Source organism: Tyto alba, unplaced genomic scaffold (assembly GCF_018691265.1).
Source record: "Tyto alba isolate M040663 unplaced genomic scaffold, T.alba_DEE_v4.0 Super-Scaffold_22, whole genome shotgun sequence".
Classification (NCBI taxonomy): Eukaryota; Metazoa; Chordata; class Aves; order Strigiformes; family Tytonidae; genus Tyto; species Tyto alba.
In genome coordinates, this window is record NW_024881296.1 from 26,249,750 (window position 1) to 26,276,718 (window position 26,969).

General features: G+C 40.2%; 1 protein-coding gene across 1 annotated transcript; it reads left to right on the plus strand.

Moving 5' to 3' along the window:
• The first annotated feature begins 3,412 nt into the window (after positions 1–3,412).
• Positions 3,413–21,942, plus strand: NMBR (neuromedin B receptor). The gene is made up of 3 exons (XM_009963971.3): positions 3,413–3,831; positions 17,536–17,884; positions 20,239–21,942. The coding sequence occupies exons 1-3, from the start codon at positions 3,416–3,418 to the stop codon at positions 20,638–20,640; spliced, it is 1,167 nt and encodes a 388-aa protein (XP_009962273.1). The 5' UTR covers positions 3,413–3,415; the 3' UTR covers positions 20,641–21,942.
• The last annotated feature ends 5,027 nt before the right edge of the window (positions 21,943–26,969 follow it).

Sequence of the window (26,969 nt, forward strand, 5' to 3'; positions counted from 1 at the left end):
AGTATTTGTTACTTTTTTGTTGCTTTATTTCTTTTTAATGCATGACTGATGAAGGGGTCTTCAAACATGATCACTTCCAGGGTTGCATTTGAACACAGTTCTCATCAAGTTTGCAAGCATGCATACTTAATTAAAGGCTACTTACTGCAGGTAGTTTTGGTGGCAGATATGCTTGGCTCTTCAAGGGACTACATGAAGTGTGTTGTGATGTGCAAATCTGGAATTAGCCTTAGAAGTGTCAAGAGCCTTGAGCTGCACCAACACGTGAAAGGAGCCTTTTTGCCTTCTAGAAGCAGTTCTCAGTAGAGGGCGTTTGTGAGATGTGTGGAGTTCCTCGTGCCTACAAGGACTGGTTTTGCATCTCCACCTTAGGGAATTACTGATGAAGCAGATTTGCCTGCCACATTTCCAAGTTGTTGCAGTTCCTGACCTGTGGTGTTGCACTTCCAGATAGGCTCCATCTGCTCTGGCTCATGAACTGTTTCTTTCTTGCTAAGGAGACTTACCTGTGGTGCTCTCTCCTTTGCTCTTGTGCAAAGTACTGTGTCACAGCTGCACAATTAGATTGTCTCTCTAATCTGAAATAACATCCAGAGAGTCAGATGGATTCTTTTGTTTGAAAAGAGAATGATGAACAGTTTGTGTGTGGGGCTCTGAATTCCAGCTGGTTTATGTCAGGGTCTGTGAATCCTTTCCTTCTCCTTTTCACCTCTGCAGGAAATGATATTCATGCTGTTTGAGTATATTCCCTTGTCTTTACACAGACATCCGTTGAATGACATTAGAAGCATAATCTAACTTTCTGTTTCCTTTGAGCTGGAGATACTCACAGTCTCCAAAGCTTATTTCCTTGCTGTTCAGAGTTCTGAAAACATAAAGTAGATAAAATCAAGTACTAGGAAAAATTAGGAACATAAATTCCCACTGAATTTGTTCTTAATTCATCAACCTTAGGAATTCCATCCTGTGGACTGAAGAACAGGTAAAACTTACTAGGATAGAAGAAATTCTCTTGGAGGGCAGCAGTAGGAGTGAGGGTGTTGTGCAACAAAAAGCAAGGGGTCTCACCTCGCTCCATGCAATCTGCAATAAGCTTATGCCAACAGAAGCTTTTAAGGTGTTATTCTGTTGATATTCATGAAAAAATACTCAGCTTCCTGTTGTTCCAGGTAATAAATATTAAAGACATTTTGACTTTAAACTATTATTCCAATGGAAATCATATTGACTGTTCCCACATATAAACTAATTTTCAAATAAATTAGTAAAAGGACTGTACTCTGGGGTCACAGTGTTAAAGACACACATTGTATCCAAACAATGGGAACCAAAAAGACTGATTCAGACTGTTTGCAGAAACCTGAATACTGATGGTCTTAGAAAACTTCATGTGCACTCAGCAAGATAGAAGATCCCAGCTACTGTGATAAGTATCCAGGCTGATGGTAAGGCTGACTCAGAGAGAGTGTAGTTGAATTTAGCAATGTGTAGAGGAAGCTTGATCAGTGACAAGAATCACTTCCAGATGAGCTCTGTGATGATTCCAACCATCTGCCTAGACTTTACTTTTAGTAAAGTCTGTAGCCTGATTTTTTTGGAGGACTAGCACTGGCTGGGTTTTCTGATAAACTAATCAGCATTATATGAATCAGTAATTTACACAACTGTAAATTACACACATTTATAAATTCAGGGAAGTGAGAAGAGTCACAAAGACCAATATCTATAGAAATATGTAACTTTTAAGAAGCAATAATACTTTTTGCTCGATAAACTTGGTAAAAAGTTATTTAAGATAAATTGCAGATGACTTTTAAATTTAATTTCTACACCAGACAGCATGCCATGGACAGGCTGTGTATTATGGCACACGTGTCATGCTTTGCTTCTGATATTTCAGTGGTCAAACTCTCCCACTTCAGAAAGGCCCCCATGCATTCATTTACATTCTCCATACTCCTGTCATAACCAGCAGGGCTTCAAGAGAAGTGTTTTAATAATATGAATGCACAAGTTCACTACAAGCTCATATATCCTCCCTTTTGAGAAGAGGAAGGGATTCAGTCTGCAGGGCATGTTACTGGCAAGTGCTGTTATTCCTCTGTCTGAGCTCTTTCTCTTGAAAACTTCAGTCCAGTAGGTCTGCCTTTCTTCCAGCGTATTTGCACTGCTACCTATATTCATGGCTTCTGCTGGAAACAGATGGGGCTGTTTGGAAAGCCTATACATGTGCAGACACTAGGAAGGTATTACCTCACTGAAAAGCAAGAAACACTAGGGACAAATGCTCCGCTTTGAAGAGGCAAACAATGTTTATTCTCCACTGTATTATACCATTTGCATAGTAAGTCATGGATAAAACACATCACCTGTCCTCATTCCCACAGTCTAGACTAATGTGAAATGCAACTTTGAGAATCAAACCCTAAAACTTTAAAAGCACTCGATGTCTTCGAGTGGGATCTATTCAGAACCTAAAGCTGGGTGACAGGAATGAAATCTCTTCACCTCCGAGCCCCTCCTCGCCCCCCATCACCCTGCCTTTCAAACCGCCGCGGTTTCACCCGGCTGAGACGCTGGAAGACGGGCTTCCCGGAGGCGATCCCGCCCTCCGCCCGACGTGGCGGGCAGCGCCCCTCGGGGGGCTGCTTGCGGGGGGCAGCGGCCGCGGGAGAGCCCCCGCCTTCGCCCTCGCCGCCGCCGCCTCCCGCCCAGCCCTCCCCACCGCGCTCAGGGGCCGGGACCCCGCGGGAGCTGCGGCGGCTCCGGGACCCGCGGCGGCTCCGGGACCCGCGCCTCTCCTCCGCGCAAGATCCGCCTCGGCGGCTGGGGCGAGGGCACCAGCGCTCGCAGGAGGAGAGGCGGGGCGGCTCCGCCCGGCACCAGGTATAAATCGCGGCCGCGGAGTGAGGAGCGGGCTTGGGCTGCGCCTGGCCCCCGGCTCCGGCTCCGCCGCCCGCGGCCGCGGGGCCAGCAGCACCGGAGCCGCTGGACAGCGCCGGCGGCCTCGGGCCCGGCCCCGGGGGGGCGGCCGCTGCGGCCCCGGGGGCACGGCAGGCTCGCTGCCCCCCCCCCCCCCCCCCCCCCCCGATGGCGGTCGCTGCCCCTCAGGCTCAGCGTCTCGCCCTCCTGCCCACCCGGGAGAGGACTTGTCCAAAGACCTGAACGGGAGCGGCACGGGATCCTGTATTCCACAGCCCACGCCCCCACTGCGCCGGCGGACAGCGCTTCCTCTGCATTTCTGGGGCGGGGGTGGTGGTGGGGGGGGAGAAAACTCGGCAGAGGAAAAGGGGGAGGAGGAAGAAAGACAGGAGGGAAGGGGGAGAAAGTTGGTTGACTTGCGGGGAGGTGAAGCTTTCCAGTGGCTCCCGCTGCACTTTGCGACGGAGACCCTCCTTCTGCCCGAAGCTGGAGGATGGAGACAGAGCTGCCGCCGGAGCTCACAGCGATGCCCCTCGGGGGGAACGGGAGTGCCCAGCTGGTGCCAGACACGGCCCTGCTGCCCCCGGGGCGGGGCACAGCCATGTTCACTGTCCGCTGTGTGATCCCTTCGCTTTACCTGCTCATCATCACTGTGGGCTTGCTGGGCAACGTCACCCTCATGAAGATCTTCATCTCCAACAGTGCCATGAGGAGTGTGCCCAACATCTTCATCTCCAGCCTCGCTGCCGGTGACCTGCTGCTGCTAGTGACCTGTGTGCCCGTGGATGCCTCCCGGTATTTCTCTGAGGAGTGGCTCTTTGGGGAGGTGGGCTGCAAGCTCATCCCTGCCATCCAGCTCACCTCTGTTGGTGTCTCTGTCTTCACCCTCACTGCCCTCAGTGCCGACAGGTAGGAAAGCTGGGCTGCCCCTTCTCAGCTCTCTGCAGCTTGGGCTAAGGCTAGCTGGACCTGGCATGAAAGGTAAAGCACCCCTCTGACAAGGTATCCCTGGTTTGCAGTCCCCTCATTTCAATTTGTGAAGTGCCCGTGCTTCTCCTTCCCTCACTGACTGATGGTAAGTCTGGTACTAGCTTAAATTAAAGGGTTTCTGGAAATGGATGCGCACGGGCCTCCAGCTTCAAGGGTGCCAGCTGCAAGAACTGGGTTTAGTCCTGGCTTCTGCACCTCTGGGATGGTCCTGTAACAGCCCATGTATTGAAATCTTATTCATTAGAGGAAGGTTTTAGATGCTAAATATGACCCATGCCAAACTACAGTGGTATGTCAACAGGCAGTGAGCAGCTTAAATCAAGTCAAGCACAGAGATATTTTTTAATCTATTTGTTTCTTTCTGCTGAGAAAGTGTGTGGGGTGTGGGTGTATGTCTGTTTGTGCTCCAGTAGAAGAGCAGGTTACCAAAGGTGACTGCCAGAGCTAGTTCAGGCTCTGGGAATTCAGAGGTATCAAACTGTTCTGTTGTAATTATCCGTTTTAAACTTTCATTCAAACTATTAATTTTGGCTTCTTCTAAACTTAGAGAAGGAAAAAAAAAAAGAAGAAGAAAAAAAATGAACTCCCCCCCCCAAAAAAACTAGAAAGCAACACTTCCATCTTCAGTACTTGTCAAATTAGGAAGAAACAAAGAGCTGGACCCCAATTTGTTCCCCCCAATTACTACAAATAGGTACTTAAGGGATTTATAGCAACTGGGTGGCTGTTGGACTGTGCATCTAAGCATGTGGTTTTTTTTTTTTGTTTTTTGTTTTTTTTTTTTTTGTTTTGTTTTTGTTTTTTTTTTTTTTTGTCTTTTTTTTTTTTTTTAAGACAGAAATGAAAGAGTTTAATTCCTTCTCCATAGGAATTACCACATTTTCTTTTCTCAGATTTTAAGCTGAACCAATGTATTACATTGATTTTGTATTGCTTGAGTTTAGTAATGTATCCTCACACTTACAGTAACATTTCTTTAAAATTTTGTATCCTATTTTTATAGAGCATAATATTTTATTTCCTTTTTTTAGCCAATTCAGTAAATTGTTTGATTCCACCTGAAGGTACTCTTCAGCAGCCATCAGTGTCAGTGGTGTTTGTATCAGGACCTAAAATACTTGTGGATAAAGACTTTGTAACTTATAAGAACGGATTATATTTTTGAAGAAGAGCTTGCAAAATATACCTTAAAGTGAACACCTGTAACTCTCTGATTACCTAAATTAAAGACTACATCAAAAGCTGTCCCTGGAGAGCCAAGCAAACCTTGCAGTTTTCTTTCTGTTTTGTTTCCACTGTTTAAAAGTATGATTGCTGTATCTTATTTGAAAAGGGAAGAAATTATTTGCAGAGGAGATCATCTCTCTAGTGAAATATAATGTGAGGGAATGCTGGTGGTTTAATGCTTAAGGATTCATTCATTTGCTTTTTATATAGTTTTGGAACATTCATTGTTTTGTTTTTCCATATAATTTTATATCCTTTTAATATTAGTAAGGATTCAAGAAGTAATAATGTTGAATCTGTTTAGACTGAAAGCATTTAGAATTACACATCCTAGAAGACAGATACAGATGGTGGGCTGTGATTGTATAAACTCACAATAAAGACATTCCTCCAGAATTTTGGGGTCCACAGTATATACAAATATCAGAAGTAGTTATATTAAGAATTTAAGAACTCTGTTTCTTTTAGCTCTGCAGTTACGTTTTCAGTTACTGAGAACAAAAACTATTTATTTTTCACCCAGTAGAGCAGCCACTGACTTCAGAGACCGGTGTCTTGTCTCTTAGGGGCCTAAGTCATCTCTGAGTGAAGCTGGCTGGTTTCTCAATGGTGTTTGGTTTGGATTCAGGTCTACTTTTTTGTATGACACTTGTGTTGAACTAAAGGGGAGGCACTGGGGCAGAGGGGGTTTTGTCACACTAATTTGTAGCCAGATCTGAATGTGTGTCATCTTGACTAGACCTGTTATGAGTAATTATGTCGTCAGATCAGGAGTGGTGGCAGCATCTAGCACCTAAGACGTGCTGAGGAGGCAAAGCTTGTCTGGGGGCAGTGTTTTCTCCAGAAAAAGCAAATCTAGCATAGGATGCTAGCAGCTTGGAAACGGTGCTATGGTTAAGAAGGCTCCATTATAATTCAGTACATATTTGGTCTGGTATATAATGTCTTCTCAGGGACCTCTTCTTTCACACATAATGCTCAAAGTACATTTTAATATAGGATCATTAAAGCTCTTCCTGCTTTTTACTCCCTATTACCACAGGACTGCATAGAACTCCAGACACTGATTACACTAAGGAACAGATTTAGAAATATTTAGAGTTCTTTACAGTGTGCCTGCGTGAATTGGGACAAGGGAGGTTGTCTTGGTTTCCACAGTGTAATTAGCACTTATTGTTAATGTGGAAATTCTACACGGCAAATTACATGTATGTGATACATTTAAGAACAATGGCTACAGAAGCCATGACCTCTTGAACGATCATTACCTACAGACTGAAGCTATAAGGAAGAAAAAGTAGTATTCACTACATATACATCTTTTCTAAAGTTGCTTTATTTCATATGGCTTTTTGTCACAGAAGTCCCTCTCAGCATCACTAGTTCTTTCAGTGTGACAAATGTGTACCTTCTATCTTGAAGTTTCATTATCTAGTATGGAGATTATTTTCTTATTTGTTTGTTTGTTTGTTTTGTATGTACAGACATGATATGTAATTTGTAACAGTGCTTCCCAGACCTCCCTAGAGCACATTTGCAGACTGAAATTGGCAGCACACAGCAGATCTGCCCAAGGTTGTCCATGCCTACCCCAGGGATAGCAGCTGGTCCCATCAAACAGCCCTTCCCACCCCTGAAGTCTTGAGGGTCTGGCTGCCAGGTGTGGGTGGTGGTGCCCTGCAGCGGCCCCACACATTTTGGGGCAGAGGGGGGTGGAAGGCCAGCAGCAGTGATGTGGATGGTGGCAGCAGAGACAATGCAGTGGTGGCACTGGTGGTGCAGTGTGTTAACGTTGGAGGTGGGTGCAATCTCCTTCTCCTCTGGGATGCAGAAGACAGCACAGGAGTAGAGCTGCTGAGCCAGCCGTCCCCACCCATGGCCATGCAGGAGATGTACAGGGACAGAACCCCTGCCCCTCACGGCCACTGCTTTGATTGATTTTCCTCTACTGTGGAGAAACCAAATCACCTCTAGACACCTCAATATTTCTGTTTAAAAAAAAAAAACCAAACAAGAAAAAAACAGAGGGTGGATTACAGAAGGAGAAAGCCAAATAACTACAGTGGATGACAAATGAAGAAAGGAAGGGGTTGGAAGGACAGAAATGTACAAAACAACAGGAAAAAAAAAGAGGACTAAGGGGGCCATAGGGCAGAACATCCTCAGTAGCACTCAGCACACCTGAAAGCACCCACAGAGCTGGTATATGATGGCCAGTGGTGCACTTCGTAAAGGTGCGGTGGGACAAGGAATTAAAAATGGGTCTCCTGTTGAGCTTGCTTCTCCAGGGGCATGGACTGCAGGGCCAACGGATGCTGATGAGGAAGTCCCAGAACTTAGTGTGGTCATGGGCACAGACACCTTCCCCTAGATCAGATTGCTCAAAGCCCCGTCCAACCTGGCCTTGAACACTTCCAGGGAGGGGGCAGCCACGGCTTCTCTGGGCACCCTGTGCCAGTGTCTCATCACCCTCACAGGAAAGAATTTCTTCCTTATATCTAATTTAAATCTTCTCTTTCACTTTAAAGCCATTATCCCTCACCCTGTCACTACACTCCCTGGTAAAGAGTCACTCCCCATCTTTCCTGTAGTCCCCCTTTGAGTATTGAAAGGCTGCTATAAGATCTTCCCGGATCCTTCTCTTCTCCGGGTTGAACAACCCCAACTTTCCCAGCCTGGCCTCACAGGAGAGGTACTCCAGTCCCCTGATCATCTTTGTGGCCTCCTCTGGACCTGATCAAGCAGGTCCATTTCCTTCTTATGTTAGGGGACCCAGAGCTGAACACAGCACTGCAAGTGGGGTCTCATGAGAGCAGAGCAGAGGCAGAGAATCATCTCCCTTGACATGCTGGCTACACTTCTGGTGCAACCCAGGATATGATTGGCCTTCTGGGCTGTGAGCAGACATTGCTGGCTCATAGCCAGTTTTCCATCTACTAATACCCTGAAGTCCTTCTCTGCAGGGCTGCTTTCAATCCACTTCTCACCCAACCTGTATTTGTGCTTGGGATTGCCTCGGCCCACGTGCAGGACCTTGCACTTGGCTTTGGTGAACTTCATGAGGCTTGCACAGGCCCACCTCTCAAGCCTGTCACAGTCCCTCTGGATGTCATTCTGGATCCCTTCCCTTCAGCGTGTCAACTGTACCACACAACTTGGTGTCATCAGCAAACGTGCTGAGGGTGTGCTCAATTCCACTGTTCATGTCGCTGACAAAGATGTTAAACAGTGCCAGTCCCAATACTGACCCCTGAGGAATGTCACTCATTACTGCTCTCCACTTGGACATCGAACTGTTGACCACAACTCTTTGACTGTAACCATCCATCCAAATCCTTATTCACCAAGTAGTCCATCCATCAAATCCATGTCTCTCCAAGTTAGAGACAAGAGTGTTGTGCGGGATAGTGTCAAATGCTTTGCACAAGTCAACTTATATGATGTCTGTTGCTCTTCCCTTATATATCAACACTGGAACCACACTGTAGAAGAAGCATCTTGCTGTTTTGTGCCTGGGAAGGACTCTTGCCTGGAGTGCAAGTATGGAAAGGTGTTTCCAAGACGCTTTTCAGAGCTAGAGGTCTGGATGATGCATAAACCTTGGTGTGGAGAGGTGGCTGTAAAAACTCAGAGGGCAGCGGATTAAGAATGGGTGCTACAGTGTGCACCTCTAGCCATCACTGTATTATTGTGTATGCTGATGAAAAGCAATTGTACCCACAAAATCACAAGAGACCTAAGGTGAATAGACTCGGAAGGAGTAAACGGCAAGCCCCTTAAAACAGCTTTAGATTTGTCCCATGTAGTCTTTCCTTTTATCTTTGGCTGTCATTTATGCCTTATATTTTATGTGATCTGTAAAAATAGTATTAAATTTGATTCTACTACTTTTTCTACACTGAATTTTCCTTTTAGTGAAGGGTTTAAATGTGTTAGCTCAAATGCAGTCCTGCTGCACTCTAATGAAGACAATGAAGCTGAACAGTGGAGTGTAGTCTTCTTAGTGTGGCACAAAAACACCGACGAGACAAGCACTTGATTAACTGGGTAACAGTTATTTTTCATTAGTACCATGACCCTTTGCTATACCTTAATAACAAAGGAGTTTGAAAATTTAAATTCATACTTAAATAACTAAATACAGTGCCTGACTGAGATGCTTAAAATGTATTCTATAGATTTGCATAGTTAAATTATTTGATACTTTTTTTGTTTGTTCATTTTATTTATTGATTTATTTGCTTTAAATTTGGAAAATTGCAATCTGTATTTTTAAAAGTGTAGAAGGATTAAAAAGACTCAAAACCTTTTTGTGCAAGTTTAGTATCTATGTGCTGACTTCTGACTACAAGTGATAACAAAACCATTCTGTCTCAGTTTACGTGTCTACTATCTCCTACTTCTGGGGGGGATTCAGGAAATACTTTGAAGATATTCAGAAGTGTGAAAAGGTGCCCTAGTAACTACTTTAGGATTTTTCATTAGTAAAATCACCCTTAATAAAATTTTCTTTTTACTCTTCTTCAGAATTTATTTAAAGTTTATTTTATTATGTTAGGTGCTGATTCAGGCTGAAATATAGTGATTGGAGACCTCTAAGATCCCAATTTCTTATTACACATAGTGGAGCAGGTGAAGCAGGAAAGTGGACGATCTCCTTTTGAGCTCTAATAGCTGATATTCAGAGACAAAAGAGATTTTACAAGTAAAGTGGTGTTAAATGACATCCTGAAAACTTATAATTAACTAAAGAATAAAGAAAGTATAATCAAAGGTAAAATAAAAGATTATTTGTATAAGAGAAAAACAATGCCTTGACTGTATGTAGTAGATGGGAAAACAAAATCATATGGAACCAGTAGAAGTATGAAATCTATAAATATATATGTTAGAAACCCTAACACTTGAGATAAATATATTGAATGAATGACTTACTGAAGTACATTAAACAAAATGATAGTCCGGATGTTTCTCTCACTATAGGCTGTAGCAGTATGGTTATAGTTATGCAATGGCAAGCAAAGCAAAAGAAATTTAAGTGAGGTTGGGCAAGCTTTGTCTCTCACATTTTTTTCAGCCCACCCTTTCATTTTTATGTGCAGACTTGACTTACAAAATAAAGCCTGCTGGAACACATATTTTGTTAAGTTAAACAGTGAAGCCTGTCCTCACCTGTCCCCACCCCAGAATGCTCTAGTTCGTTTGTAACCATTCTATAAAGCAAAAAGCAGTATGATAGAAAATATTTCAGAAAGAAAAAAGGGATGGCAACCCCTCCTTCCCCAACAATGCAGAAGGAAGTTTGTCTGGAGTATATTAAGGAATTACCTATTCCATGGTAAATTTATCCAAGTCAGGCAATTCAAATCAGCTGTTGGAGAAGTTCCTCTTGTGACCATCTTTATATGACTGGAAATTATTTCTCAGCAAGTATAATTTTCCTCCAAAGCTAGGCAAATTTTTCTCAAACTTCATACAAATATATGCATCTGTTAAACTCCTGCCTTTGTGTGTGTGTTCTGTGTGTGATCTTCAACTCATACAGAAACAGCTTAGTCCTGAGGATGGCAAAGTGAGAAACGCCTGTTTATCCCAGTCAGTGATCAATGCAACACCTGTGTTGTGCTGGCAGCAGCCAACTTTGCTTTGATTAATGCAAATGTGAGTGGTCAAGAGCCTTTTGTAGACCACAACCTAAAACCTGAGAAACTGTTAAAAAAACATTCCTCCTGTTTCCCATTTCTTTGATCAGTTCAGTAAAAGCCTGTGCCTGTGAGAGACAAAATAGCTACTAAACAGCAAATCCAGCTGAATTCTTACCAAGCAGGCCTGAACATACATCTCTATACAAATATTTTATTTGTCTCTCCCCATAACACGGTACACAATTCCTTTATATATTACATCGAAATGGGTTTATCCGAATTAGACTGTTGGAATCTTGAAGACTGCATTTAGCAGGTCATCAGAAACGATCAAACGATCAAAATGATCAAAGATCAAATATACTTTACCAATACTTTCTCTAGGGAAAAGATTTCACATGTTTTCTGTGATGATACATTTTTTAGATAATAAATAACAAATATCTTTCATATATGTGCAAAGTGATGGAACTCTCAAATATCCTTTCCAAAAGGGATTCATTGAATCCTCATTTTAAATAGTTCAATTACAGAGGAACTTGTGTATTTCTCATGGGTTTTGCTGCAGAACCATTCTTCCAGACTATATATTCCTGCTGCTAAATACTTTTTGTGTGCTTTTATATGTACTAATGAAACAAGGCATATGCAGTCACAATCCCTAGGTCTAAACACATACCTCCACTAGTAACTTCTAAATCCATGCTGAGGTTCAACCCAATTTGACGGCGTGATTACAAATAGCAAGCAAATTCTTACAAGTTCATGACAGTTGTGGAATGTAAGAGGAAAACTACTTTGGTGTCCATTGAAGAGAAGTGTGTTTTGGAATTAACTTGACACAACCTGTGAGAGAAAATAAAAAAAGGACAAATAATCCATATGAACCTTGGCGTAATTACATCTGCTGCATGTAGATTTAATTGTATATTTCCAGCTTTGTATGAGCATATGTACAAATAACATTGTGGTGTATGTATGAATGTGAGAGAAACGGATTATTCTGATATGTTTTCATTCTATGTCATATGATTCAGTTTTGTCTTCACATGACTATCCCAAATACTGTTTCATTTTTTTCCAACTACTTTTCACAGTATTTTTTTAACATAATGTCCTGTTTGTGCTTCGGCTCCAAGTTTGTTTGATTGTACTTTAAGGATTGTTATACTAACTATTTCCTCTGTGATTTTTTACCATTCCATTTTTTAATGTGGTGTGTACTTGTTTTTTTTTCATCTATACTGATTTCAATGCAAACTAAGAACAGAAGTTGTAAATTAAATTGAACTGGAAACAAGTTTAAAAGTGACAGAGTGGAGCCTTCTAGGGGATATTACTGGAGCAAATAAATGAAGTTGCAGCTTTTTGAATTTAGAAATTGGGGTCTAGATTCTCAAATGGTAAAATCTAAGTCTGTTCCAGATACATTAGTAGAAGTTTGGTTATTTAATTCTTCCTGGCTTGTGACATTTCTGAAAATCATCTGACCATGTTCTCAGTAGTTATGTTATCTGCTGTGGCATGGGCTATTACTGAATTCATCAAGGAAATGGAGGAATTGTTTTGTAACTGCAACAATTTTATAAAGGTAAACTTGAACCGAACATATTTTACACTTGGGATTTCTGCTTCCAGGCACTTTAGTTTCTGTAATTGACATTTTTATGGACCTTCTGCTCCAGCAGTGATGATTTTATGAGATTTTCTTCATTGAAGTATGTATGGATACCATTGCTGGGAGACATGCAGTAAGCATATGGTGGATATGCAGATAAGCATGCATCTCTGTCTCATCAATCTAAAGGCAGGGGTATCAATGGGATTTGGATCAAGCCCATTTGGGGAAATGTTTCTCTTTCCTCAAACATCTTTGGTCCTTCAAGATTCAGAATATAAACTCTGAAAGCATAAGACAAGGTTGGGTTTGGTTTTCTAAGATTTTTTATTTTAGAACAGTGGATTATAGTGAGGAAGAAGTAATATGGATAAATGGAGAGCACTAGAGGGGGACAGAGCCAAACAGTACATAAGCTTGTCTAGGCTACATATTGCAATGCCTAACCTCTAACTGAGGTGTTGACGTTCCCCTCTTCCTATCCACTCCTCCCAAGTAGAATCCAAAATCCAGAATTCCAAATTAGGGTTGGAATGAGGTAAATGCTCCAGAAGGCAATAAAAGCCAAGAGAATACACATGCTAAACTGCCTTGTACTTCCCAGTGGGAAATGCTATATCCAGGGGTTTGTGTGACGCAGCCTGCTAAGGAAGGTTCTCTCCTCAGTGATGAAATGCTAATTTTGAGTTACTGTCTAGCAGGTTTAGGCAATGACTCCCAGACACTCTGGCTGAATGAATGCTCCATTTTGTTCTTGGAGAGGCAGGTACCAGAGCTGTTTTTGCCATGGCTGTTTTGTGAAGGCTAATGAGTTTGGTGTGCTTCAGCCATTATTTAAACACAACTTTGAGATCAGACTCCTCAGCTTTGCTGTGTTTAATTTCAGGATCCTGCTGCAACTTAGATGTAAACTGAATAGTTCTGGTCAGGGGAGCTCCCAGCATGCACAGCAGGGGAAATACAGCTACTTGCTTAATTTAAAAGTCAAGAAAGAAGGGTCACAGAGATCTGGGGTAGGCCAGTCATTTTGCAAGGCTTCTGGGTGGCGTCTGTATGACCAGGCATCTAAAAGCATGTGTTTTTTTTCTATGGGCATATGTTCATATGCACATATGTATGCGTGTATATATTTTTGTATATATCTACACAAAAACATATTCAACAGTTCCAAAACATAGCCCTGAACACTGGAAGTCAACAACTTGTCAAACTGTTATCAGAACAGTCCATGGTGTAGTTTTGACCTGTGTCAATCAATATTCTCCTAAACAATTTCGAGACATGATTCAGGATTAAACACAAGCCCAGGGGCCATTACCCACATAAGTGTGAACTGCATATTTTGTTTGGATGTGGTGGTCTCATATTGGGAATGTAATCATAGTCCAGTGGCTGCCTAAGTATTGTTTAGTTCTTTTGTCTTTTCTTTTTAATTCGTTTTTGAAGGTCATCACAACAAAGTACTCTAGAAAAAGAGGCAGCACTGCAATAGAGGGACAATTTAGGACTAATCAGGGAGCAGCTTCTTTTGATATCAAGTGTGTGGAAGGGGAATAGAATTGTGAACACAGCAGAGACAGGAACAGATCTTTCAATTCTAATTTGGAGCTGAGAAATATCTTTACGAAGGCCTCTGAAAACAAAGATGGGGAGAAGTAGATAAATTGTGCTGGAGTTTAGAAAGCAGCAACTTGTAACTCTGAAGGAAGAAGATACTAATTTTTTCTTTTTTTTTGGGTTGTTTAGAAGGGAGGAGATTGCTTTAAATGAAAATACACTATACACATAAAACCAATCTGCAGAATGGCCAAGTTTGTGCTTGTGTCTGTCAGCAGATCCCACAGCTCTAAAGAAAGGAAACTTATAAAAGTACTTCCTGAGTTGGGGTGCCTTTGTTGGCAGTGATAATGATACAGGATGTAGGAAGACAGAATTTGCATGAAGACTTTTAATTAAAACCAAATGCATATTTATAATTATTTCCTGAACTTCATGGTAACCTATAATTTTATTTTTTTCATCAGTGAAATAAAGGAAAAGATGGATTTTGTTTACTAATTTGACTAAATAATTTTCACCCTTACTCTGATTTACCCATGTTGTTTAAATTTGAACGGTATGTTTTAGCCTTACACTGGTTTTGTACAAAGGAAGAGGTTGGGTGTTCATTTTGGGAACACTTCTAATTTCACTCAATTTGCATTTGATTTTATATGTAACCTCTCACTTTCTACTCTACATCTTTTCAGAGATATAAACAAGGTGACAGATTTTTTAAAGCACTTAGTGCCTTTTACTATCTATTGACACCAAGTACTGTGCAGGGCGGAGTCCTAGGAAGACAAGTGTCATCTTGTAGTCAGCTGAAATAGCAAATAGAATTTTGTTAGGATTAAAAAAAAAAGTTTTTTGGGCTGAACCCAGCTGTTTTTGTGAAAAAGGACACTCTGCTCCAATGCCTTCCAACTTGGAGTTTGTCATAGCTCAGGGGAAAGCATGCTGTTTGCTGGAACAACAGTATATGTCAAGGCACAAATATATGCTACATCTTCTGTAATGTAAAGGCTTCTGAAAAGGTCTCCCATTTAGATATTGATCGGACCAGCTGCTGCTAAAACAAATAATTGTGACATGGTCATTATCTTGGGTCATAGGGCTGTGGTCAAAACAGAAGCACTGCAATGGGAAAAGAGAGGAAAAGAAAAATCTGCAGTACAAAACATGATTTTTATCCAATGTCTTCCCCTTCTCCCCAAAGTCCCCAAATCAGCTCTTCCCCAGGAATGTAAAGTTTTAAAGTAATGAGCAGATGTAAGAACTTGACGTCACCTTAGCTGAATGAAATGAAATAGAAGGTCTGTCTTTATGTAATGAAATCAAGGCAGACAGCAATAGGAAGCAGATTATTGAATAATAAGGTCACAGTTTGTGCTGGGGAGCATTCATGCTTTGTACAGAGGCTTCTATCCTTCCTATAGCAATATAAAGGATTTTTTTACACCTTGGTGTCCAGGGAGTTTCTCATTGTGTGTTAGAAGAAATGGTAAACATAAATTAACAGAGTTTACCAAATTTTATTTTCTATTCCATGATATGGGTGAAGACAGTAAAAATCCTCTCTCTGAATTAAGAGAGGCTATGAACATAAATAGACATTATTTTTAATTATTTAGTGATAAGACAAATTATCACAGTCCTGAGAAAGAGGACTCCAAGGCACATTTTGACTCAAATATTCTCTGAAGAAAAAGTTTGCTAGGGTACCAAGACAGTACTCTGCTCCAGACATTTTCATTGCATAGCCAGTTGCACTGTTGGTTGCCAGCAAACTCACAAGTTGTTGCACGGGAGTATAGGTTTTATCTGCAGTTCCTCAAACGTATGCTCAAGGTGTTGAGTGTCTATGAAGTACCTGTCAGGACCTGAAAATCAGCCATAAAGGGTATCTGGGATCACAATTCTATTTCTCAGCATTCCCTTCAGCAACTACGTTATATTTAGCCATAACCTAACCCTTGGTATGTGTTTAGACACCTGTTCATAACCATACATTTTTTTATTGAGGAGAATATTGAGTGAATCATTCTATGATTCTGTGATATTTGTATATGCATGTATGTGTATCTACCTGAATGGATAAGGATTTTTATCATCAAGTAGAGACATCTAAGTTTCAGTTCTTCTCACTCTAAGCTCATTATATAGCTAATAGAGAAAAATAAACACCTCAGACAGTGATTTAATACACCTAAAATGTGAATCACCCCTTGAAAGTACATCTCCACTGGCTAGAAAGACCTTAAGATGAATAAGGTTATGTACCCAGAGTATGAATCTCTCCTGACTGCCTTCTTCCTGTTAAACTTTTATTTCAATAAAGAGAAATAATTTTTCCAGTTCTCAAAACTTGCGCAATTTCAGAAAAAAACCCCTCTCATCCCAAATCAAACAAAACTAGAAAAAAAAAAAATCAAAGTGGTAAAAAAAAAAAAGCAACCATACAAATGACCACAGCTTAAGCAAACTGAAATGTTTGTTTAATGTTCAGTTTTTAATAAAAACATTAAAACATAATTAACTTACATTTTGAAAAAAATGAGTGTTCAAAATAAATTAAAAATCTAAACTAAACATTAAGGTATCCTTGAAATATTTTTCTCAAAGTATATTTTGTCTTTTAAAACTGACCTTTTCTTGTGGAAAGTTTCACTCTGTATCACCTCCTACACCATTTTTTAAAAATAAAAAAATTCCTGACCAGAGTCTACTTCTAGTAATTTATTTTACTTTGGCTGTACTGTGATATTTCTATTCTCTGCATTTTTTCCTGTTTTCATTGTAATGTTTGTGAAATTATCAATTCTGTAAAGGTTTATATGTAATCATATATTATGAGACAGTTTCCCAAAATGAGATATAGAGCAGCAGCTTCCAACTATTGATGTGTAAATGTTTACTTTATTTAAGAGTTTAATACTTCTGCACAGGCCTTTGGGAGCCATTCCCACCTGACTTTGTGAAGATGCATATGTTCCAGGCATTACAGTCAGGACAGCATATCTGTGTGTAGAAAAGTGTTGGGGTGGAAAGGCAAGAGCCACCATAGCAGCGGTCGTTGCTGCTCTGGCAAGAGGTGGCTAATGTTGGTTATTTCCCTGTGCTCTTGGTGGGGCTGGTGGAGTCTGAGAGTGGGAAAGCCGTGGTGGTGGGCAGGAGGGAGTTCTGGGCTGCGGGAGCCGAGGAAGGAAGCAAACTCTGACGTGTGCGTGCTGGTACGAGAGTGAGGTGGGAGTGCGGAGGTAGGATGTGCATTTGGGGATTTGCTGGGGGGATTTGGAGAAAGAGAGTTGAGTCATGGCTGCTTCTGCGCTTTCACTAGTTTGGCACAGAATGGGCACCTACAGCCACAGGTTGTATTCAGGGTTCCTTTTGCCACCTCTGATGGGTATATATACAGATGAAACTAGAGATGTAGAGAATGCAAATTTAAGAAAGATTATAAACTCCTTGACATTTCAAATAAGAACCAAATATGACATTATTTTAATCAAAGGTATGAAGTGGCCTTATGCATCACATCTGTAATTTGAAGAGATAACCTTTAATTTGCATCTGCATTTTGATCTATTTCAGATACAAAGCAATTGTAAATCCCATGGACATCCAGACCTCCAGTGCAGTGATATGGACCTGTCTGAAAGCCATTGCCATCTGGGTAATCTCCATGCTCCTAGCAGTTCCTGAAGCAGTGTTCTCCGAACTGGCCCACATCAATGACACGGATAATGCCACTTTCACTGCATGCATACCATACCCCATGACGGACGACATGCACCCAAAAATCCATTCTGTGCTGATTTTCCTTGTGTATTTCCTTATCCCTCTTGCCATTATTAGTATCTACTACTATCATATTGCAAAGAGTTTAATAAAAAGTGCTCACAACATCCCTGGAGAATACAGTGAGCATTGCAAAAGACAGGTAAGCAAATTGCTTTTTACATCCTGATGAAAGATTTGTGTGCTGCATACGCTTATAAATGAAAGTGCAGGAACTATAACACCCAATTTGTTGGATTTTGCAGACGATTAATTCAGTTTCCACCTGCATCAACTAAGCCAAGGATAACCTGAAAAACCTCCTTGTTTACACAATTACTCAGATTGAAGCCCACTATGTAAATGAATATGAGCAAGGAAAAACATAAATTCAATGCCATCAATGCATATTCCTGATAAGAAGTGGGATTGGTGTAGCTGTATGTATTGTTACTGTAGCCATTACTTGTATTCTTACTGAGGAACAATGTTTTTGTAGTTAGTGCTAGTGGCTTCACATGTCTCTATAGGCAGCCATTTTGGGAAGAAATCTTACCTGAACTTTTTAAGAATTTTCCCTGTTTCATTTGGGCTTGGAAATTAAAAAACTTGACATAGGCAGGGAAAAATTTTCATAGGGGATCTAAGGTTCTTCTCAGACTAAGAAGCGCTGAAAATATGAACGCAGAACATGAACTGATTGTTCTCTGGCTTTCTCAGTAGATCTTTCCTGGATACAATCCTGAACTTATACTTTTCTAATATCTTTTCTACTATAGATGCTATAAAACTTCCAGTATAGGTTCTGTATACCTTTGAGACAAAGCATTTTAACATGCTGGACAAAGCCAGCTTCTCTGTAAGGCACAGGAAGCAATAAGATAGCAACAGGATGTTCATTAGCAGGAACATTTATGTATACAAACAACAACTTTTTCAGTGAAAGTGCCTCAATCACTTTACAAAAGCATTAGTATTGATAGAGAAAAATGCTTGTGCTCAATTATCTGCCAGTACTTTAGAAAATACTTTTATACTCACCAAAATCTTCTTGCCTATATAGCATGTACATATTTCTTTTAAAAACAAAGACCACATTCCCTCATGTCCTTTTTGCTCAGCATTTCATTTCTACTCCAGCCTGTTTCTTGTAAAAAATGCATACATATTAGCACTTCATGTATTATTTTATTTTCCTGTGAAATATAGAGAGCCTTTTGGCTGAACCCTCAGGATGGAAACAATATTTAATTTGTATCACATTTCTGAATCCACATGTATTTTCAAAGTAAGAACATATTTTTTTCATTCTAGTTAGTTTTTTTTTTCTTTTTGTTAATCTATGAGGCTAGAAGAATAGAAACTTCCAGTGTACTTACATATCTCCCAGCAGGAAGAATAAATTCAGACTATTGTTATCAACTCACTTTTCTTTAGGCTATAGCACAAAAGTGTAATATTCACACTATACTTCTGCACCTCTTAGTATGCCTTTGCAATCTCAGTGCAAATCCTACCAAATTGGAATGTTAGAGTTTTGCCGTCTTTTGTGAATTCCCCACTGGTTTTGGTTTAGATAGAGCCAAGAAGAGTACTTACAGATTTGTTTCACAGATTTTGAAACCTTATTAGAATAAATTCACTTTATTTTTTTTCAGAAGATTCAGCAAAGCCATAAAATTTTCATGCCTTTGCAAAACTTTGGTGCCTGATACACATAATAAATCTTTTGGGAGGGATATGTAAAAACTTTCTTCCTCCTTTTGGTGCCTTCTACCTGGCTGGTTTCTCTCCCTCCCTCAGTTTGGAACCAATGTGTAGGCTTATTTCCTGTCAACTTTTCAGCCACTCTTGATATCTACATTGTAATCCATTAGCACCACAATTTAGGTACATTTCTTTCATGTCATTATTGAAGATTAACTGAACCTTTCATTTTACCCTGGAATTAAGATGCTTCATACCGTGAAATGCAGATTTAGCAGTTTGTCTAGGAGGGAGGTGCAAGCTGAGGCATTTCGGGCGAAAGAATGGGATGTAGGTACAATTGTATAGCTAACACCCTAGCAATGTCTCTATATTTCACTCACAATGTCTCTGGATTTCAAAGCCAACGGTTTCTAAATAGCTTTCTAATGAAAGCTAAGTTTCAAGCCAAGCGCTGAGATCTCATCAGAAAAGGTTATGTTTCATGACATCCTTTGGCGCATGCTTTCAGCCTAAAAGCCAATGTTTACTTGGGTCATGAATCACTCTTGCTGTGTATATCACATAAAAAGAGCAACCTTCTGTAACTGCAAACAGCTAGGATGTTTTGCTGGAAGTAAACTGAAGGTGGGAAAGGAAAGTAAATGGGATTGGAAAAGTAATTCAGCGCCTGAAGGAAGCATTTTTACTGGCCTTTCTTATGATAGTTGTTAAAGCTGATATAAAGTGAAATGCTACATGTTTTAATTAAATGTTATGTGGAGTAGTTCTATTCGTTGTTGTTCATTTGGGTTCTCTTCATCTTTTTAGATGGAAACTCGTAAACGACTGGCAAAAATTGTTCTAGTTTTTGTTGGCTTCTTTGCTATCTGCTGGTTTCCTAACCACGTGCTATACATGTACCGATCTTTTAAGCACAATGAGATTGATCCGTCGACAGGACATATGGTTCTTACCTTAGTGGCCCGAGTGTTAAGCTTCTGCAACTCTTGTGTCAACCCATTTGCACTGTATTTTCTCAGTGAGAGTTTTAGAAGACATTTCAACAACCAGCTTCGCTGCAGGAGGAAAGCTCAGCAAGAGAGATCTGCCAGCTACTTGCGCAACTCTTCTGCCATTCAAATGGCTTCCCTGAAAAGCAATACCAGGAACACAGTGACGAGCATGACACAAATGAATGGGCACAACTTGAAACAAGAGATGTCATTATGATTTAATAGGTGTGATTTTTGACTGTGGAACATATTTGAACTTTGCAGTTTGTAACTCACTTTTGGCTCTCATATGCTTAGACTGTCTGAGTCCTCAGAACAGAGGGTCTGTTAAAGTCTGGCCAATCTGAGGTTGTTTCACACCTAGTCTTACTTTTATATAGAAGTGAAGAGTATGTTTTATTGAGAACACTGACCGGTTTCATATTGTACTTTAAAGGACATGCTAATATATGTTTAACATACAAGAAAGCAAAATAATGGTTTGAATATTTGAGTAGCTCATCTAACATTGCTTTAAAAAGCATAGATTTTCTGATCTGCAAAATATATATTTTTAACTGTATATTGATACAGGCGTATGTCTTACTCTAATGGATTTTGATGATTTTAGCTGTGCTGTGTGTATAAGCATTGTTCATTAAGACTGGTAGGCATTTTCTGAGCCAATTACGGATCCATTGCAATGCATAAATTCTAGTTTCAGATAAAAAATATTCAAGTATCAAGTGCCAGATCTTTACCTCATTTAGATCTACTTTGTTTTCTCACTTTGGCAGAGATACACGATGAGAATTTAGTTTTTGGGGTTCTGTTTGCTGTTAAGGTCAAAAGTTTATCTGCTAAAATTACATTTTTTAGTGATTACATCTCAAAAGAAAAATGTTGCGTGCAATGTGCAGATTTTCTAGAACTCAGCGAAAGCTCATTTCTCTGATTTGTTTAAGTCTATGCCATCTTTGTTTTAGAGTGTCTACATGCTTTATACTTGCTACTACTAACTGATCAATACACAGCTAAGAAGGATGCTAAGTGTTATGGAGTGACTGAACATTCAAAGAGGTAAAGTTCTGAGTGGCATTTTCAGAGAGGGTCTGTGGCAAGGCTTCATACAGCTCAGAGCAATGTCAGAGTGCAGAACCCACATTACTACCAGAACAAACCAAACTGAAGGAAGCCCTGCAGGAACACACCTAATATACTCTCATCACTAATGATCATCCAGCCCATGGGAACAAACAAGTTCTAGTCCAAAATAGCACTCAGGTGATGAAACATGGGTATCTGACATTTGTTGCTTGGTACCAGCTGTTTGCTATCTAGATCTACTGTTCTTGCACACACTTTACCAGTCTAAACAAAGCCTAAGTAGTGTTGAAAATCTCAGCTTTAAAAGATACTTTTTCTTTTCCTGAAGGCCCTTGTGCATAAATAGTCAATGCACTTCTCAAAATCCTAGCTGGGCTGCTTAAAAGAAGGATTTAAAATATTTTTTGTGAGTCATCCCAGTGCCATGACAGTGCACAGGTCTTTGTCAGTATTCCCACGAGGGCATTTTCAAGTTATGCCGTCAGTGCAGAGCTGGGATTAAAGCAGCAGGGAATGGAGGGTGAAGCTGTAGTTACCAATTGCCATCCTGTCCAGAATAAATTTTCCAGTAGAGTTTACTGCTCTCTCTTTTCATAACTTATGCAAAGCTTGCATAAGTTATAAGCTTGTTATAAGCTTGTTGCTGCAAAAACTCATGTAAGGCTACCCATATAAAAGTTTCTAATCTGTCTCAGAGTTGAACCAGATCTTGCTGAAAGAGCTGATGGGGTGAGAGCTGACTCTGTTGTACAGCTGCATGCTGTCAGACTAATAACCATTCCCCAAGCCAGGTGAGAGGTTATCTGGGGCATGGTCCGTTTTGGGTCTGAGCTCCGGAGAAGAGATGCTCACAATGTCCTTCTTAGTAGAAGGGTCAGTAATGGCAGATAATGGCACTTTGTGAAATTAGTTTTTTATGACGAGTTCATAAGCCAAATGTAATTTTAAACAGCCTTTTCTTTCAAATTGAGTGGAACTGCTCCAGCACAGATCTGTCTCTATCACAATACTGTAGCCTGTATTTCTGCAGTGACTTCTCTAATGTGAATAGTAGAAAGGACCCTAGAAATTGAGATTAGATTTCAGAATTAGTTGCCAGTTTTATAATTTCAAGAGCTAAAGTGCTAATGTAGTGTATAAGCTTACAGTTCTTTTTGTCCTTATTAAGGACAAGAAGGAGTTACAATTTGCCTGGGAATATCTTCCACGCACAACAAAAAAGAACAAGCTATAACTTGCAGTTCTGCCAGAAGGCAGACTCTTGCTGCTATTTAGTTCTATTTATAACTCCGTGAAACCAGCTGAAGTTCAAAATGTCTTTTGCAATTTCCCTGCATTTAAGGTTAGTTATACCCCTACTTCAATTTTTAAAGCAACAGGAAGGTATATTGATGTAATCTATAAATAATTTTAGCTAATTATGTGAAAAAAATCCCCAATTATTATCACTCAACAGGAAAAGTAACAGGTTGAAGGTCTGAATGTCTATTAGCATGTCCAGCTGAGGTGAGACCTGTAGTATGTAATGTAGCCAAATTTGTGTGCAGCATTCAAATGAGAAAATTTATGAAGTTTAGTGTAGACCAGCTCCATACTGTCTGCACTAGCTGACTGCAGTGGCTCTGTGGCTCCAGTGGCTCCTTGGAAAACTTTACACGACGGTGCAGATTTACATGAACTTGTAAATCTATTTGTGATACTTTAGGAAATTGTTATCCATAACTGCCTAACACTGCCTCATCCTCCCTTTTCTCCATTTCACTTCTTCTCTCTCTCCATGCCTTAATTCCATGTTAGCACACATGTTGTCAGAACTCCTCTTTAATTTTATGCCACTAATTTTTCCTGCATGTTAGCTACAGTTTTGGATTCTTCTGTTCAGTCTTGGATCATTTTTACTCACAGATATTTTACACTCACAAAACACAAAATCTTAAAGTCTTCCTTTCTCAGTGATGATTGTTGTCTGTGATTGTTTCCCTTTTATTTCTGCATTTTTTTTTCTGGTTCCCTGTGTCTCATTTTATTTGGCAATCTCTCTACACAGCATAACATTTCGTAGGACTTCTAAATCCATTGTATTTTTTACTCCCTGAAGGCACTTGTCTGATGTGGACATTACCAGATGATACAGGTACCCTACCAGAAAAATAATAATCTAATTTATAGTAGATTTGATTCCTGTGTTTGATTCATACTCTTCACTCAATGTCTTAAATTGCTATGTGTGGTATGGACAGCATGAGTCTGCCTTCTGGCAGAACTGCAAGTTATAGCTTGTTCTTTTTTGTTGTGCGTGGAAGATATTCCCAGGCAAATTGTAACTCCTTCTTGTCAGGAAGTCAGCATAATTTTGGTTCATTATTTCTCAGGCCTAACACTCAAAGCCTGTTTTGAGTATGTAACCTAAATTGTATATGCCTCCTCCCAGATTCTTGTAGCATGGTGTGGGGAAATCAGTTAATCTGCCTGGAGCCTTACTAGGTGTATTGCTAACCCAATATACACATTTTGGAAGTGTCTGTTACTGTGCTTTCGTACACATTGTATACAAGTACAGCTGTATGTATGATGTTATTTCCAGACAACACTGCTTGCTAACAATTAAAAAAAATGATTGTAAAATGCATTATATGAAGTATTTCCTTCTAACTGTAGTAAAAAACCCAACGGATATCTGTAAATGAGGTCACGCCAGCTTTTCAGGTGTGAAAAGATCTATGCCAAAACAGTTGTTAAAATACCACCTGATTCTTTTTTCTGTTATAAAAACTTTTTTATTTCATAAATATCAGTTCTTGCCTATCTTCCACTCCTGAGTTTTTAGATGGTCTCTTTCAAAAAATTTTTGCAATGAATGAGAAAACTACCATCCCTTCTCACAGTCTTTGAAAAATGAGAGAACAGAGGTAATTACATTTTCCTCTATGTAAGACTTTTTTTTTTTTTTTTTTTTTTTTTTTTTTTTAGACTAGAGCTAGTACAAAATAACTCTGATAGCATCTTGTTCCTCCACCCTGGCTGTAATAGAAACATTCCAATGGTGAATCCTGAAATGTCAGTATGGCTGAATTCTCAACAGACCTGATGTACCTCATTTAGCATTACACTGTGAAGAGGTAATTGTCTTCAACAAAGCCACTTTGTTTACAATACAGAACAATATCTTTACTTTCTGCAACAGACCTGCTCCATAGATATTTTTCTTAACTCAGTCAAAACAGTTTCACAGAAATACAAACACAGGGAGAGTCAATTTGGGAGTAGGAAAGAAAAATGCTTTCTCATAGTTTAAATGGACTCATATTAAGCTGAAGATTTGCAGTGTTGATTTCCAGTACCATTTCTTTCTTCACTTATTTCTGAAACATGAGTCTATTGCAAAATAGTCAGCCTCACAAGATCACTGCATGCCTTTGAAAATCCACCTGCATGTTTGTAGTACTTGTAACAATCACAGGGCTCTGCGTGGATGCTCAGTGTTGCCTGCTGCTGGCTTTCCTCTTTCTGATACTGTGATGAGTCTTCTCATTCTCCTGCCTGAAAAAGGCTAGAGGGGCCCCATCCACTGTGCCAGAGCAGGATAGACCAAAAAGATATATCTTCAAATGCTCTCTGCTGGCTGAAAGATTGCCAACATGACTGCATTTTGGCAAACACAGTCTGGAAGCATAAAATTTTTAATAAGTTAGGGGTCCCTTGGAATCTGGATGACAGAGAAGGACATTTGAAAATGTACATGCTCTAGCTCAAGAGCTGTAGCTTCCCAAAGAGATAGAAAGCTTTATACTTCAAGCTATGGAAATATACAACAAAGGTAGAACCAAGTACATTTCACAAGTACATTTAGACACTTCTGGGATTGGTTCTGGTCCAATGGAATGAAGGGCAAAGTCTGACTGAAAACCTGAGTCCATGCTTTACGCGACAGCACACTTTGCAGATGCTAAACTGGCAGATTGGCACCAAAAGTATATTGCCTAGCCACATCTGCTTTTGATTTCTGATTTGATTTAGACAATCGTCTAATTCAGTTTTGACAAGTTGCTTTAATTTCTAATTGTTTCTGACTTATTTCTGACTCCCCATTCTACTGCTATCTTGGAGACTAGCAAGAATGCAAAAGAATTCTGTTTGCTTTCAATGAACATCTGTTAATGACTTTTATGGCCTAAGTCAGTAGGAAAATGGCAATATACTGGAGCCAAAAATGTTATATTTGTTTTTCTTTTCTCTATCTTTTAGGGGGTATAGTTGACGTTGTTTAGTGTATGAGGTAAATTAAAGAAGTTTAGATTTTGGATTACAATGTGATACACTTAGTAAAGTTCTATAGCACTGATTTTGAACAGAGTATGTATGATACGTGGCCATACTTTACTAATCTAGGGAAATCATTTTAATCTGTCAGGAGGGAGGTTTTGTTACTTCATTCTTTAAAGGGGAGTCATTTGTGAGTCAGCAGCTCTGTGTCATTACTGGCTTAATACACTGTGGATTCACCTTGTAGCTCATGTTTGATTCATAAAAGACAGTTCTATCAAGTGAACACAAGAAGATATTGATGTCATCTCTCTTCCAGGAGGGATGGTACCTTAGCTTAGTTGGTTTAACCCTTCATGGTTCTGAGCTGCTCCATGAACCAGTCTGTATTACAGCTGCTCAGTGCCAATAGACTGTGTTTCCCATGCGTCTCCAACTGTCTACCTCCAGCAGACTCACTGTGTGGAGATGGGCTTCAACTTTCTGCCCTATCTCCCATAAAGCTGGAGGGTCCTCCATCTACATGGCAATCAAGACAAGATTGCTGACATCAGCAATTTTGCAAGACCTTGTTCTACAGCAGACAGCCCTTTCAGCATTTTTACCATGTAGTGCTTACCTGCGTGCCACATAAGGTCCTTCTCATGTCAGTCCTTTCAGCATCTTCTCATTCCAAGGCAAAAGCATATAGCAGCTAGCTTCTCACAGTATCTGGGAATTGAAAAGGCAGAACAGGTAAAGGATGAAAGGGAGATGTTTCAGCTGTATCCTATGTCTGCTTGTCCCCTCTCTATATGCATAAGGGGAAAACAGCTTCACTGCAGGTAAACACCTCTGGATGTAGCTGACTGATCCATCTGAACTGCTAACAAAAATGTCATGTATATTTTAGGCATAAAAGGCAAGTTCCTGAGAGCCCCGTGTGTCTTCTCTCCATGCACTGTGACTGTCATTCCTCTCACTTCAAACCCCATACTTACATGAAACCTATAAGACCATCCCAAGATTTGTCTCCTGTTGCCAAAATTCTTTGCAGCATCTGGCTGTAAACAACTGGCTGGAAACAACTAGCCTGGACAACTAGCTGTTGTCTGAGTGCTGTGACTATTGTTGTCAGAGCACCCCTATTCCCAGTGGTCCATACTGCCTCTTGGCCTTTTTGTGACACTCTGCCCAGCTGTGCACAGCCCTTTGCCC